At 39.7% G+C, this 16,382-nt stretch overlaps 1 protein-coding gene and 1 long non-coding RNA gene across 5 annotated transcripts; both read right to left on the bottom strand.

Moving 5' to 3' along the window:
• Nucleotides 1–1,322: 1,322 nt before the first annotated feature.
• aldoca (aldolase C, fructose-bisphosphate, a) lies at nt 1,323–5,422 on the bottom strand. The gene is given in 10 exon segments (XM_038692252.1): nt 1,323–2,591; nt 2,695–2,720; nt 2,723–2,893; nt 2,990–3,164; nt 3,291–3,374; nt 3,470–3,630; nt 3,740–3,794; nt 3,908–4,119; nt 4,281–4,415; nt 5,304–5,422. Coding segments are annotated over 9 exon segments (1,089 nt in total). The 5' UTR covers nt 4,393–4,415; nt 5,304–5,422; the 3' UTR covers nt 1,323–2,498.
• A 4,729-nt stretch (nt 5,423–10,151) lies between these two features.
• On the bottom strand, nt 10,152–15,920 carry LOC119883534. 4 transcript variants are annotated; one of them, XR_005440678.1, is made up of 8 exons: nt 15,832–15,920; nt 13,239–13,442; nt 12,860–13,108; nt 12,674–12,744; nt 12,315–12,546; nt 11,742–11,987; nt 11,141–11,419; nt 10,152–10,971 (listed from the first exon to the last, which is right to left on the bottom strand). It is a non-coding gene; the product is annotated as an uncharacterized LOC119883534 (long non-coding RNA). The 4 variants fall into 4 exon arrangements; XR_005440675.1 differs by having other exon boundaries at nt 10,152–11,419; XR_005440676.1 differs by having other exon boundaries at nt 10,152–11,419; nt 12,860–13,061.
• Nucleotides 15,921–16,382: the final 462 nt, after the last annotated feature.

Genomic DNA, 16,382 nt, shown 5'->3' with positions numbered 1-16,382 from the left:
GTTTATCAGACTGATGTAATGATATATTGTAACTATGTAACTATTATGTATTGGTTTATTAACAGGTACAGGGCACATTAATAAACATGGCGCTGAATGTACCAAAATGTTAGCTATATGTTTCATCTGGAGTCCCTGGGCCATAGCCCCGGGCAAATGCTGCTGAAGGAAACATAACAGGCCAAACGCAAAAAATACGTGTTTTCAGAAAAGGTTCAAGTTTTGTTAAAATATAATGTTAATGTTCAAATATCACATGTTAATATACACATAATTTATGTTGGTGGGCAACGTTATATCTCTCAACGATGAAAACTGGTTAAAACATCCCAGGTAAAGCAGGTCAATAAAAACTTCAGAATCAGTTTTATTCGCCAGGTATGTGTACACATAGGAGGAATCTGACTTTGCATTGCACATTGCTCAGACACAGGCTACAGTATAGAGAACACAAATATACACACTATAAACAGAAACAAAAACAATATAGACATACTGAAAAATAGCAGTGAGCAGAGTGCAATGGATCCAAGAGTAAAATTATTATTATCATTAATTATGTACATGTTGGAGGTGCATGCATACATGTTCACATGTGCGATGGAGCATAGTGCGAAGGATGCTGGAATAAATAAGTAAGTATTTTGTGCAAGTGTTATGAACTTGAGGTAGGTGGGTGCACAGGAATTGTTCTGATACTGTGTGTCAGAAGTCAGCTGTTCATCAAACTTGGAATATTGTGTCATCACCAATCACCTTGATTGACCTGAGTCCAGCAGAAATATGTGGAAATAGATTGGAAGAGTTGCACCTAAAAATGTAACCTGTAGTTCTGAAAATAGCCTACATACAATGTTTAATTACACATTTTGATCTGGTACATGAAATTGAGACTGTTTCTGTCTTTCATTTCACAATTGTTCTGTGAATAAATTTGATAATTCAGCAGGTTTTCTAAAGTGGTAAGAAGGAAATCTGTTGAAAAGAACAACATTTTATTCTCCTTAAATATACTGTTTATTTTCATTGAAACTGATGCTAACCTTAATTACAGGTTATAATCAGTCCAGGAAAAAAAATAAAAGATTATATTTATATATGGAAAATATTATTGTGTGTGTGTATGTGCAAGTGTTGCATTGATGGTGTTTTTTTTTGCAAAATAGCAACCTGAACTATTCCATATAGTTTATGCAGTGTAAAATAAAAATTATTGTATATATATGTATATGTATAGACCCCTTTATCACAGTAGGTGTCCCAGGTATTTTATTCATAAGTTATTGTTCTATACCAGACATTATAGCAAATTCATTGTGGATCATTTAACGTAACATGTCAACAAAGCCAAGTCAGCATTGTTAGTGTTAAGACTACACAGACTATGAGATTAAAATGCAAAAACTGTCCCAGAATATCTGAATTTGAAATTTTCAAGTGATTTATTGTTCCACACACTGCAGACAAGGGAGCAATTAGGATAGGAAAAGTCAAGTTTGCTGTGTGAAATGCCACTTTTAGTCTAAATTAATCATACAGTATTGCCATTATCACATGCTCAAATATGTGAAAAAATTACATGTGATAATGTGACCATTTTTGTGGAGTGTTAGAGGAATAATATATGCAATACTATATTTGCAATACTTTTGAAAGTTAAATTGTTGGTGGGCATTGGGTTACACTACTACATCTAGTGTTAATGTTTCTTATATAGGAAACAGTATTCATGTGAGTCAGTATGTGACTCACTGTCGTTTGGCCGAAGACATCACATAACTTTGTTTAACATGAAACAAAATGTCCACACCAGACTTAACCTAACAACTGTTTTATTATTTTAAGGCTTAACATTTGAACTATGTTTATCAGACTATTAGAGAATATTATTCAGAATGATGACACACACAAAATCACATTGTGCTGCAAGTCACTGTTGTGCTGATTGTGCTTTCTGCCTAGAGATTGCACATGCAAATTAGCTTGAAGCTAATTCTGGTGCAATATTTCGAAATGTGCATGGTCACTAATAAACCTAAACTACACACTCACACACAGATAAGCTTTGCACAACTTTAAGATACTTCCATGCAATAGGCTGGGAATTGTGCGTGTTTAATTAACTTTGCTGTGATACAAACTAACTTCATTGCTCTGGAGCCAAACTTCAATTTATGTACAGCACATGGCAAGTTAGTATGTGTGATATTAAGTAATACATGCAGGATTTTAAATCTGTAGTTCCAAGAGCATACTGCAAATCCACAACAAAAGTAAAGCAAATATCTTTCATTCAATACATGCATTGATAATATGCAAGGTCATGTTCTGATTGTCCTCATCTGTCAAGGCAAGAAAACACGCTGTCACTTGTTTTCATGTAACATCATCATGAGTGTCAGAATTCTGAAATGACCTAATAATCTACATTACAATTCCTCCTTGTTATGGTAATGGTAGGAAAACAATGCTAATTGAAATGGGGCTTCTCAAACTGCTCAGTATGCATGACAGGACCCATAGCTGCGCTGGCCAGCCTCGCCATAGTTATCACCCCCAGTGTACTTCCCCTGACATGCCAGACTGTTCGCCTGTGGACAGAGAAGACATTAAACAAGCGAACAAAAACCGGTTAGTGGTAAAGTGAAGGATAAGATCATACGGTTTATCTGTAGAAAATAAAGTTGGACATGCCTCTGCTCTCTTGATGAACTGCTCGTGGCAACTTTCTCGTTCTCTTTATGTCCTCTCCAGGCTCTGAGCGCAGACGCCTGCAGGGCTCGGCCAAAGGAGAATGTTAGGACCCAGGGTTTGGGCAGAGGGCAGTTGTTAATGGCATTCAGGTGGACAGAGGCCTCCTCTTCACTCTGACCACCTGAGAGAAAAGCCACTCCTGTGGGGAACAGAACATATAATTTCACTTTCATTTTGTTTCTGCAAAACTTCATACGCATGCGTGCAAAATTCTCTTCAGACATGTCTTGCTTACCAGTGACCGCTGGGGGAACAGTGCGGCGCAAGGCGGTCAGAGTTGCCATGGCAACCTCCTCCGGGCTGTACTTGGTGGGGCAGCTATGACCAGCAGTGACCATGTTGGGTTTGAGGAGAGTCCCTTCCAGGTACACATGGTGGTCCGACATGGCCTTGTACACTGCGGCCAGGACCTGCAATACACCAAAGAGACAGTGGTTTGGTAAATTCTCCCTTCTTCTCTGTCTCACTTCTTACTCTTCTATTAACAATGTCACACTCCCATGCTCATGCATTATGTAAGAAAAAAGAAACCCCACCTTCTCAGTGACATACTGGCTGCGTTTTAGGTCATGATCTCCATCAGGCAAAATCTCTGGCTCTATGATGGGCACGATGCCGTGCTGGCCGAGAAAGGACAGATTAACAGAACAGTACAGATGATTTATATCACAAAGATGTGTAGACAAGCTATTGCTAGATAGTACTTCATTCTGACCTGCTGGCAGATACTGGAGTAGCGTGAAAGAACATTTGCATTTTCTGTGATAGCCAGTTTAGATGGATTGCTGTCACTGATTTTGAGCACACAGCGCCACTTTGCAAAGACGGCTCCGTCCTTTTTATACTGCGCACAGCGCTCTGACAGTCCGTCTAGACCTATGGAAGAGGTTCAAAACAGATTTATCAATTGTCTTCTAACATGCGTTCCTGTTGGTGTTATGAGTAATGTCAGAAGTTAAATAAACCAATGTTGTTTTTGTCTGACCCTGTGTGGTGGTTTCTCCACTGGTTCCTGCCAGGGGGACAACACCCTTGTCAACCTGTAAAGAATAGAGAAGGGATAATCATGTTCAATACCAGACCGGAATGCATTGCCATAATAATACATATCTGATCAAAAAACCAATTGGTATTTGGAACTAAACTGCCACACCTTGATGCCGACCAGAATACCCCTGTCCCTAATCATTTTGACAAAGGGTACACCGTTATCAGAGTGCTGGTACAGCGTCTCATGGAAGAAGATGACCCCTCCAATGCAGCCATTGACGCGGTCGTCTGCACTGAAGAGAATCTGCCGGTACTGTCTACGGTTCTCCTCTGTGTTCTCCACTCCCACCTGGGCCAGCCGCTTAGCCATGCTGCCTGTAATTAAGATGTGTGATGCGAAATGTGAAAAACATCCACACTATGCTCTCTTTGGACCGGATGGTCTTTATCAGTATGTATGTGATTGTTTCAGAGCAAAATTAATGGCATACATGTTTCCCACAGTTTAAAGAAAAGAAGGAGGCAGTGCTACAGACCCACAGACTCATCTGCAGCCAGGATGCCCTTCCCTGGAGAAACTATGCGTAGAGCAGTCTCATGTAGTTCCCTCTTCTGCGCCTCGGAGAGTGAAGGGAACTGGTGCGTCATCTTGACTGATTGTCCTACAGCCTCTGGTAGAAGATGTGTGTTAGGATTGTATTATTCACACACTGCCAACAACAAAAAAACCCCAATATTATCCACCCGTGAAGTTTGTTAAGACATCCATACTTACATTAAGCAGACGCTTTTATCTAAAGCAACTTACAATTGCTATATATATAGCAGAGGTCACATGCCTCTGGCGCAACTACGGGTTAACTGTCTGCTGAGGCACACATTAGCGGTTGTGTTACAGTGGGGAACTGAACCCGGGTCTCTCACACCAAAGACGTGTCTTATCCACTGCTCCATCACCACCCCATCAAGTGTTTGATAAATGGTCTGTTTTTGTATAGTGCCTTTCTAGTTTTCCAGCCACTCAAAACGCTTTACACTACAAGACACATTCACCCTCACACACTGATGAGCAATTTGAGGTTCAGTATATCAACATTGCACACTTTGACATGCAGACTGGATGAGAACCAATGATCTTCTGATTATTGGACAACCTGCTCTACCTCCTGAACCGCAGCTAATCATATGCAAGTATGGTAGTATGCCAGCCAACTATAAAACACAAGTCCACAATTATTTAACAATGCTAATTTGATTGACTGACAATGATTCATTACTTTAACTTACTATGATTGCAGGTAATAGGAATTAATCCAGTCACAATTAACCAAATATCACCAAAAATATAAAGGAAAGATAAGATCTTTTTTCTTTATTTTTATCTCCAGGGGTGAAATTCACATGTTAGAGTAAACATGAAGGTCTGTATAAATGAACAGTTAATAGCTTGATACAGGTGCATTTAGATTTACCGACTAAAGTCAGTGAACCCTTAATTAAAAATTAAAAAGGCAGTTGAGGAAAGCCAACAGAATGAGATGAGCAGTAAAGGTTCTTACCTGACAGAAAGTGAAATCAAATGTGTCTTGTCCACTGATGTGATGAACACTGGCGGAGACTCTCAGTCAGCTCTAGTTTGTATCCAGTTCAAGTGTGTCACACCTCATAAGCCAACACCCCTGGGCGGTGCTTGTAGACCCACCTCTGCCCCAAATAACTTAGAAGATTTTTGATGAATCATTGTTCTATTTAAGTAAAGAAGATTATTTTTTCATGCAGCTGCTTGCTTTTCATGCTGATATGTATGTAGTGTTGTAGATATGGCCACTTAAGCACTTTGCAATGAATAACTCAATCTAGTACTTCTAAAGGTGCAGTGTTCATCTAATTGGATGTCCATATCCAAAATTATTTTACTAAAATTTTACATACATGCTGTAGTGTTTTAACTCAACCATTTTGGGTCCCCTTCCATATTCAGCCAGATTATGAACAAATTAATATACATATATATATATATACATGAATAAATCACGTATTCTCTCAGCACCCTCTACCCCTATAGCAACCTAATTTAAGCGTTTAACCATACCCCATGGCGTGCTATTTTTATTTTAATTAGTAAAAATGTGCCCAGAGGAAGGTTTCAAGTCTCCTGATAATTTGGTCTTCACCCTCGAATTCACAGGGGTGTTTTTAGTCTCAGAGCAATTCATGCACTCAGTGGCTTCTTCTTGTGAGTTTTAAACTGTAAAGAATATGATGGAATGTTTCAGAAATAGAAATCATTTCCAGGTTCCAGTCAATGTAAATGATATGGTAATATGGCCCAGATTAGATCAAAATGAGGCCAGCTAAATCATTTCAAGACTGTTCAACTATTTCCCCCCTCTTTGGATCATGCACATGTTACACAGGCTTCTATTTGAAAGCTTGCATTTGTGTTGATTTGTTTTATTGTATTTGCTGTATGATACCATGTTTGTTTTAAAATGCTAGCACAAAAACATTAAATGCGAGCTGAAACGGCTCATCTCTATCTTTCGAATTTAGTTGTGATTAGCTGAGGGTGAATTATGTTGCATCGCTGCAGCTCTGTTCAGGAAGCTGCGTGTTTGTCTGTGTGTTCTTTTATATAATGTTACTATTTGCTGAGACTCAGTGGGACGGCTTGTCTGCATTTCAGGGGACTCCTCTCTTCACTGTAGTGGGTCAGTGTGCCTCTGAAACTAGATATGGGTCACTGGACTGCCTGCCACTATACAGCCACAACACAGACATGGTGGACCTGTCTAAGACATGGGCCTGAGAGGGAATTCAATGTCAGGAGGTAGTGGGAGGAGGAGCCGGTGCACTCCCATTCAGGAGATACAGATTTAAATAGATGCAAAACTTCAAGAAGTACAGCAATTAGACATGGCTACCTCCGCTGGGACACTCGATTTTTTTTTCTGTTACCTAATTAAAAGCATTTAATGATGATACTTTATCTGGTCCTCAATTTTCTGTCCTATTAAGGTTGTCCTCAAAGGGTTTGTGAGTTCTCCTTTAAATAGGTCGACCCAAGGCTGAAAGTTGGCTGTAATGATATCCAGGTACAGGATTCATAGGATAACTGATTTAAAATAAGACACTATGTGCCGAACAGCAAATACAGCAGGGGGACTAATTCACTCAATGCCGGTGTCTCTGATCTGACAGAGCCATTTAAAATAGACTGTTAGAGTCAGATATGTTTCATCTTTGGAGGCTTGTTCTTTGCACATTTTGTTGATGAAGGCTAAGGATAGGAAGAGAGTGTCCTAATATGTGTTCTCAAACCCAATGTTCTTGTTACACTACATGTAACTTAATGTACATTGTCAAGCAGTCTCAGCGTTTAAGCCTACATGGACAAGAAGATTTTAAAGTGCTCAGATTATTTTTAAATTTGTCTAAATCTGCATCAATTTCAGAACAACTGGTGAGGACGTGAGTGATCTCCAGAACAGCTGTTGAGTGGCCCTTGAGTAGAGATTGTTTTGTCAACTGCAAATGGCATGTGTTGTACCATATATATGCTACATCTATATAGTCTGGCAAAAATAAAAATGCTTTGACTCAAAATCCACTTACTATCTTTTATTGAATCTGTCAACCACATATCACTGTCTTCCTCAGTAGGTGGAGTCTGGAGCATATCTGTCATGGGAGATCGCTCACTTGCCATCATGTGACATACAGTATTTTAAAGTATGGAGCTTCAGTCACATGGTAACAGGTAGTCACACATACTGTATATATACTGGTCATATATTGTATATACTGCATAGCAGCTAAGGAAGACAGTAAGATGCAACTGAAAGCTCTGAAAAAAAAGGGAAGCAGACCTTGAGTCAAGATATTTTTTCTGTCAAACTAGTGTTTCATGTTCAAGAATGAACTTTAATGCTCTACATTTATGTACGTATCATTACATATGTCACACACACATATAGATGTATAGAAATGGCGAATGGAGTGAGAGCAACATATTAACCAATCAGGTAAGAGAGGGAAAAAATGTTAATATTTTAAGGAAAGAATGTTGCAGAACAGACTACAAGAGAAAGAAGAGTAGCCTCTTAGAACCAGTGTAAATAAAAAGATACACTGAAAGATAGAGACCTGGGATATTCTTCCTCTAGGGGGCTCTACACTTGCAAAACGTTTATACCTCGTAATCCGCTGGCTGGATTTGTACGAAATTCGGTTTGTACGATCTCGGGTCACTACTCAGTCGATTATAAAATACGGTAATGCAAAGTGGGCGTGGCTTATTACAAGAAATGTAAATTTCTAGACATTTCTCATACCTAATTTTAAAAAATCTAAGAAATTCATCCATACGTCCTAGAGAGCTGAAATGTTTTCAGCACATCCACTGATTTGTGACTACCGTTTGCCTAACTGCAAGTCAGTCACTCTATATTTTTCAGAATATGCTAATTCAATTAACATCTATGTCTCAACAAGTCTTTCTTCAAACGCTACCAAACTCGACAGATTCATCCTCCAGATGGCCGATATCAAGTGTTTCAAAGGGCTTTCAGATTGGTCAAACGGTGAGTCTGCAGTGATACTCAGTATCTTGATGTAGCTTGTAGGCTACACTATGAACGCCATGGTCTTTTTAACTCTCCTCCTCCTGTCTGACTGGTCCACCAATAGGAGAGAAGTTGACCCCTTGAGACACAGCCCCTCCTCATTTGCATAATGAGGCGGAAATGCATACAGAAATGTAAAAAGACAGGCAGAAATAAATACCATGGGTGAAAATAAATAAGGTAAAAAAAATACAAAGGAAGAATAAAACAGACAAAAATATTAAAACACACACATAAATAAATACATTTAAAAAATAAGTAATTAATAACTAAAGTTGAAGATTATAACGGACAATAAATAAATAAGGTAATTATTACAAAGGTGAATAAGTAAAGACACTAATTAAAATATACATTTATGTCTCCTTGTATAATTTAATTACTACCTACATTTAGTATTTAATTGGATGCTTATTTATTTATTAAGCATTTATTTATTTCTGTATTTATTTCTGAATGTGTCAGGATCAGTCCTCCATATCTCACCAGTAGCTCAGTCATTAAGTCTACTCTGGAGATCAGAAGTTGCAGGATTCAAACCCCCAGCTGGCTGAAGCAGACATGATTGACAATGGAGGTGTTCAGATCATAGTGGGTCTAACTTCTCTATTTTATTTGGATCCCGTGACACTTTATTTTTCTCTGCCTAAAAGTCTTTGTGCAGCTTAAACTTTAAATCTTGGAAAGACAAAATGTCGCAGGTGGGTTGAACATTTCGCCCAGTAGTCAGGTACATAAAATTACACTCTCTGATCTCAAAGTGATGCTGTAAAAATCAAGTTCGCGTTTCCGCAATTATCTCAAAGTCCAAATTCTTTCATCACTTTAATTCCTTAAGTCATCTGCGTCTGTTCTTCTCTGAAAATGTTGAGTTTTTCTCGACTCGCTCGGATCCCGATCATTGGCGCTCGCAGCTGCATTCTTTGATTCGGCTCCATTCACATGTAAATGTGACTTTGACACACAGTAGGCTATATAGAGACAGAACACTGCAGTTTAAGCTTGAGTGATTTACAAGCTATAGGTCGCAACGAGGACGGCGCCCATTCATCTATCAAAGCTACCATAAGCTGCCTGAAATACACCCGGAGATCTCCGGATCGATTACGACCCCTCCCGAACTCATTTAAGATAATGTAAATCATTAAAATACATATGGTAGCAACTTAAATAACAGAAATGTGAAAGAGGCATGATTTGTAATCCACAGCCAAACATAGAACGTAGGCTAGAGCTTTATGGGATGATAAAGAAGACAAAGAATATGACAAACATGAGTATCATCCATCCATCCATCTATAGTTTAGTTGTAACAATTTATCTAAATAATATGGAGGAAGAAGAATGATTTCTTTATTTTTATCTGTAAAGAACGCTTAAAAATAAGGGAAGATGAATAAGAGAAAAAAAAAATGAAAACACAAACACTCAAACCGTTAATTACAACAACAGATTCAACAATTATATAATAATTAGTATTATTAATAATTGTAACAATAGTAACAATAATTAAAAAAAAATTATGTACACAAATAACTTAAGGAACAAATTAACCAAAATAAACTCTTCTTATTCAGGACACCACCTGTTTACCCTGTTGCCCTCTGACAGCTAATAGACCATCAAAGCATGGACCACAAGTGTCTGTATAGTTTCTTTCTCATGGCCATTCATACACTTAACTCCAATAACCATTAAATTACCCTTTGCAATATGCCTGTCTTTCAATTCTGTTCTAAAAAGTGCAATAAAATGTAATCAAATACAATGTTTGATAGATAAAATGAACAAAACAATAATACAGACCTCCACAAATATATAGATGTGAGATATGCCGGCACCTGAAGTGAGAACATCAATCCCTGAGCTGACATTTGCCCAAAACAGGGAACATGAGTACTATCGAACTTTCATCTTAAGAGTACTCTCACATAAATAAGGTACGGATTTACACCATTTCACACCCATCATGAATACAAAAATCTGTTGACCCTGCTGAATTACATTACAACATATACCTGAAACATTTTCCCGAACAGAGAGCAGAGGATACAAGCAGTGAAGACGAAAAAAAACATTCTCAGAAAAAACAAGATGCATCACACACACCAGCATACTTCCAAAAACATTATTCTTCATTTCAGAGACACATATCATTCCTGGAAACTCTATAACGTAAATTTTTAAAACAATGATGAAGAAGAACGCAGAAGAACCAACTTCTGAAATTTACAGATTTTACCACTTAAGGAAGCAGTTAATGACAAAAACTGCAGTGGATGCTTTTGTTCTAACCTACAAGTCAGCTTTTGAATAAGAAGTTTTCTCTGGAGAGTCACGGTATTTGGTTGGAATTACATGTGATAGCTAATACTTACTCTGTGGTGCCATTAAACAAATAAATGAAAGAAAATACTTAAAGATACAAACAACAAGTTTAAGAAGATGGTGGGTTGTCATTTCCTGGCTTTCCCCCCCCCTATAGCCTCGTTCCTCCAGAACAGCCCTCCATTCACCACATGACTGGCTCTCAGACTCTTCACAATACCAGTTCCCAAAGTACTGAAGATGTGATGGTGGCTTTCTCTCTTTGTTGCACTTTCTGCAAAGAATGACATCTGTCATTTTTACATATTTCCTTTTGACAGTTCCAGTGTGCTCCCTCTCCTCTTTCTGTATTGTTGAGTGCTATAAGGAATAGATTGACTGGATGTCTGTGTCTGACTTGATGGTGGCGTGGGTGAAGGTAATGGGAGGTTGAAGAACATCACCTGTGAGGGTCCAGGCACTGTAGGAAGCTGCACAGATGGTAGAATGAAAGGGAAAGAGACGGGTGGTGCTGGTGCAATGACAGGAAGTGCTTGATGTAATGGTGGAGCCTGAGAGATGACCTGAGGTTGCGATCTCCCCTTGAGCGTCACCTCCTTGGCAGTGTTGGCCCTTTCTGCATTGCTGCAGGAAGGTTCTCATGTCCTGCCATGGGTGAGTCTGGTGCTTGGATACCCTGCTTCAGAATATCTTGTTTTTGTGACTTGCAACGCCTGCTGAATCTGGGAAAACAAAACAACCGATATATTTACTTAAGCGATAATACAAAAGATGGTGTGATCAACTTCAACGTGATCACGACTATGATGCAGCAGCATGACACATCTGTGATCACATAGAAATTGATTACACCACTCATGTATTATTTCTTCTGAAAAATGGCAACTTCATTGAGATTAACATTCCATTTGCTGAGCCAGCCATCATGCTAGGAAATATAAATCATGTTATGGATGAAAAGCTAAACCAAACAGTTGAAAACACTGGACAAAATATGCTCCGCATTAAATATCATTCAAAGCAAATACATGTAGGGTTACTCACCACTGTGTGACTGTTGCAGCATTCACCTCTGGGAGCTGGATGGTGGTTTCACTCATCACCTTAGCATTGGTGAGGATGCACTCTCGGATGTGCTTGTAAGTACGTGCTACCATTGTAAAGTGGGACACCCTCACTCCGTCACAGCACACTGCGTTTGGATAGAGAACACAGAGCCTTGTGAAGACGGCCTCTACCACTCTGTTGCAGTCAGGCCACTGTGTAGGACTATGAGCCCCAATGAAAAACCTGAAAATTACAGCAAAAGACATATTATTAATATAAGATTGTTTTTAATGTGTGATCCTTACTGTTTGTGTTATTTGTACTGTCCAATTTATCTTTTTAGTTTTCTGTGGTCTAGACGTTAATTTGTAATATCTGTGCATAGTTATGTTGTATGTTTGTAATTAAATCAGCTACTAAAATTGATTGCACCACAATGACTTTGGGGCAGAACCTCACAAGTTTGGACGTAAAGTCTTAAGTTAGGCTAGTGGCCTTAGCTGGAGCTGGAGATGATATTTCAGCCAGTTTCAGTTATTTAAAATGTTTAGGCAATCAAATTTAACATACCTTTTGGTGCTCTCCACACCTGGTGCCAAAATCTTCTTGGTGGTCCTGAATCGTCCCTGTTTAATGGTGGTCTGGTGACGTGGTGGGTAAATGGTCTTCTTCTTGTAGTACTCCCCCAATGCCTACCACAGGGTTATGATCTTGACACATTCTTCTCCAGTCAAGGCAAGGCGGTGATCTCTGAGGCCAATCAAAAACTCTGCCAAGTCCTATTGTCGGGTCCAACTGAATCCTAAAATAAGATCATTTTAGAACTTTTAGAAGCAATGAATACAATTGATCAAATGAGAGCACAGCCGACATTACCCATATTTTGTTTAATAACAACATGTACATTTAAAAAGGAACTGGGCCCTTACAACATGTGAAGTTGTCTCTTCAGATGTTCTCTTCAGAAGATCCATTTCCACTGACAATTGGTCTACTGGGGCTACATAAAAAAAAAAAAAAAAAAAGTAATTATTAGTTTAAATTTATCTTTACATCTTTGTAAGACAAATACACATTTAGAGTTTATACCTCTATGAATACTTTAGTAAACTCACAGCTGGTTATAGCAGATGTTACAGGTGATGGAGGGACCACAGACGCCGCAGACCCCGATGCTTGAGAGGAGGCAGCAGGTGTTCATTCTGTGTCGAAGGTGGGAACAACGATGTCCTAAAACTCCTCAAGTTCAGCGCAACCTTCATCCACCTCTAAACCAACATATGTGGTCTCGGACTCCTCAATGGCCAACTTGTAGTTCTGTAGAAGTTTGCCGGTTAAAAGGTATTCAACTCTGATAAGCTCGCCTTTAAAGTATAAAACATTGAATATTAGACTATATACACACTCGGGCATTATGTTATAACTCAGAATTAAAATGGTATGTGTACATCTGTGATACTGTCACCAAAAACAACAAATGTAATAGTTATCTACCAGTGTATTTTCTTGGCCCAATGTAAGGGATGATTTTCTTGCCCATAACCTCCTCTCCAAGAGTGTTGACAGCATGACGGAGAAGATGATTGTACGAATTCGGCTGCTGCTCGTCAGTTGTTGCTACCACAGCCCGGTCCTCATTCCACCTTGCAAGTCCAACTATAAGATACGCCTGGAAGAAGGGGTCACTTGCCAGTGTATCTGTAAAGTAATTTCAAATATTTTAAAAACGAAAAAGAACAAAAACATTGAGACATTTCATATAAATAATAATCTTTATTTGTAGAGCACTTTTAAAAAACAAGTTACAAAGTGCTTTAACAAGTGTAAAGACAATAATACAAAAACAATACAAGATAAAAGCAAGAAAACATTGAAAAGACTAAAATACACGTTTAAGATAAATATAAAATAAGTAAAATAGAATAAAATAAAAGGGATAAAATAAAGTCAAATAAGATCGGGAAAGGCTCTCCTATAAAAGTATGTTTTAAGAAGGGACTTAAGATTTCACTAACTCAGTTGACCTGATTTACTCGGCAGTTCCAGAGCCTCGGGGCCCTGACAGCAAACGCTCTGTCCCCTTTAGCTTTCAGTCGAGACTCTGGAACAGACAATAATCCAGGCGTGATGAGATGAAGGCGTGTAAAATGGTCTCGATGTCCTTAAAAGTTAACATAGATAGAATTTTTGCTATATTTCTAAGTTGATAAAAACATGACTGAACAAGCTTTGTGGTGTGCTGCTCGAAATTTAAATTACTATCAAACCAAACACCAAGGTTCTTTGCCACAGGCTTAATGTGATTTACTAGGGAACCAGCAGATGCCAGTATTTGATTTGCCATCTGCTGAGACCCAATGACCAGGATTTCTGTTTTGTCTGAGTTCAGCTGGAGGAAATTATTTGACATCCATCTTTTAACTTCACAAAGGCAGTCGAGAAGTGAACTCAGCATTCCAGGGTCTGTGGATATGACGGGCAAGTATATTTGTGTGTCATCAGCATAAATATGAAAAGAAATACCATGTTTATGGATAATATGTCCAAGGGGAAGCAGATACAAGGAAAACAAAATGGGTCCTAAGACCGACCCCTGAGGCACACCAAATTTAACTGGACAGAACGAAGAGACATAGTTGTTTACAGACACGCAAAACTTCCTATTTGACGAGTAGGATGAAAACCATTCTAGGGCAATACCAGAGATCCCCACCCAGTGCCTCAGTCTGTCTAACATGATGTTGTGATCAATGGTGTCAAAAGCAGCGCTAAGGTCCAGGAGTACCAGGACTGAGCACATACCTTCATCAGCAGACATTAAAAGGTCATTGGTGACTTTAAGCAGGGCAGTCTCAGTGCTGTGGTACTTCCTTAAACCAGACTGAAACTTTTCAAATAATTTGTTATTTTCCAGTACAGTGAGCAGTTGTTTGGACACAATTCTTTCTAGAATCTTTGCAATAAAAGGCAGTTTTGAAATTGGTCTAAAATTTTGTGGGAGGGAGGGATCTAAACCAGGTTTCTTTAAAAGTGGGTTCATGCAAGCTGTTTTAAAATAATCAGGGACACAACCAATAGATAGAGAGTTGTTAAAAACAAATGGGGCCCAACAGAATATATTACTTTCAGTAAAAACTTTGTAGGTATTACATCAAGTGGGCTGGAGGACACTCTCATTTGTGATACTGTTTTTAAAATCTCAGACAAGAATGAATCGATTCAGGTGGAAATGACTAGCGAAGTGGAACCCTTGGAACAGCGGTAGGTTGGCAGACGGTGCCCTCAATTCACCACAGTTCCCCTCTGCATGTAGAGCTGCACACCTGGAGGATCCTGGATTGCAGGCCACATGCTTCCACTGGGACTTCAAGATCTCACTCATCCGGGTTGAGTTTATAAGTGGCACTCACAGAGTGTCACGACCAGCATCTCCATCAAAGACCTGGATATGGCTCTCAATCAGAGCCTGGGTCTCCTCGGTCCCGCGGGTGATTCTCCTGCAATGCAGGGCTAGCTCATTATGGCTGATACAGCGCAGTACATCAGCTTCGGATGATGGTTTCCACATGAAAATACAGTGGCTGAGGCGACTCATAAATGTGGCATACAACTGGTGAGAGTCAGTGGTGCATCCCACAGCAAACCTCCGCATGAAGTGCCATATGTCTAACCGGATGGTCATTTGCTCCCACTCTTCAAACATCCTTCTCAGAAGAGTGTTGCCACAGCAGTCTCGGTCAACATATAGTACATCGGGAGGAGCTACCCCAGGCACTCTGTATCGTTTAATGAGACCATGAATCATAGACCAAAACCTTCACTGGCTGTGAGCACGGACATGATCACCTGTCCATGCTCATTACCAACATTGGTTGCCCAGATAGCGGTGCCATAGCTGCATCCTGCGAGTTTTCTGGCCACTTTTTTTGTGGAATCCATTTTTAAGATCTGACCATATTGTGAAGTGATGGTGGCCTTAATCTCATCCAGCCTCCTTAGCTAGTTAGCTAATTATTTATTAATTTACAACAAACCTATGTAACAGCAGGGTGAGCTAAAATAAAATTTAAAAGTAAAGCAAACTTACCTCGTAGGTTTTACTCTCACTGTTAACTTTATCTTCGTTGTAACGTTAACGTTACTGGTGTTGTGGTGGCAGCCCGGCTGACGGTGAGTGTCCTGGTTTTTCTCCTATTTATCAGTTATTCTGCTTTTTTCCTTGGTTTTCTGTTCCCTGCCTGCCTCCCTGTGTTTTCTCCCCTGTGTGCTCTCTCTCTCCCTCTGCTCCTGAGCCCAGCCAACTACCTGCACCTGCACCTCATCAGCCACCTCGTCAGCCTGCCACACCTGCCAGTAATCAACCACATCCCTGCCTGTATTTCAACCCCGGTTCTCCACACCATCCTCGCTCGATCGTCGTTGCTCTATACCCGGTGCCACCCCCATGTTCAGGCTCTCATGTTTCTAGTTTTTTCTCACATTTTCCCTGTGCCTTGTCTCTGTTATCTCTAACCCTGTCTCTCTGTCTGTTTCCCTCCCAGGTACACTCACCCTCGTCCTCCGTTCAGTCGGCTGGGCTCATCCACCGGCCCTCTCCTCCTCGGACTTCCCCCATGGCGTTCCCCTGCCTCGCCTCGC

Source organism: Micropterus salmoides, unplaced genomic scaffold (genome assembly GCF_014851395.1).
Source record: "Micropterus salmoides isolate LMB-PRFRI ecotype aquatic unplaced genomic scaffold, ASM1485139v1 Ms_hic_scaffold_3, whole genome shotgun sequence".
Classification (NCBI taxonomy): Eukaryota; Metazoa; Chordata; class Actinopteri; order Centrarchiformes; family Centrarchidae; genus Micropterus; species Micropterus salmoides.
This window is presented reverse-complemented; position numbering and strand designations above follow the sequence as displayed.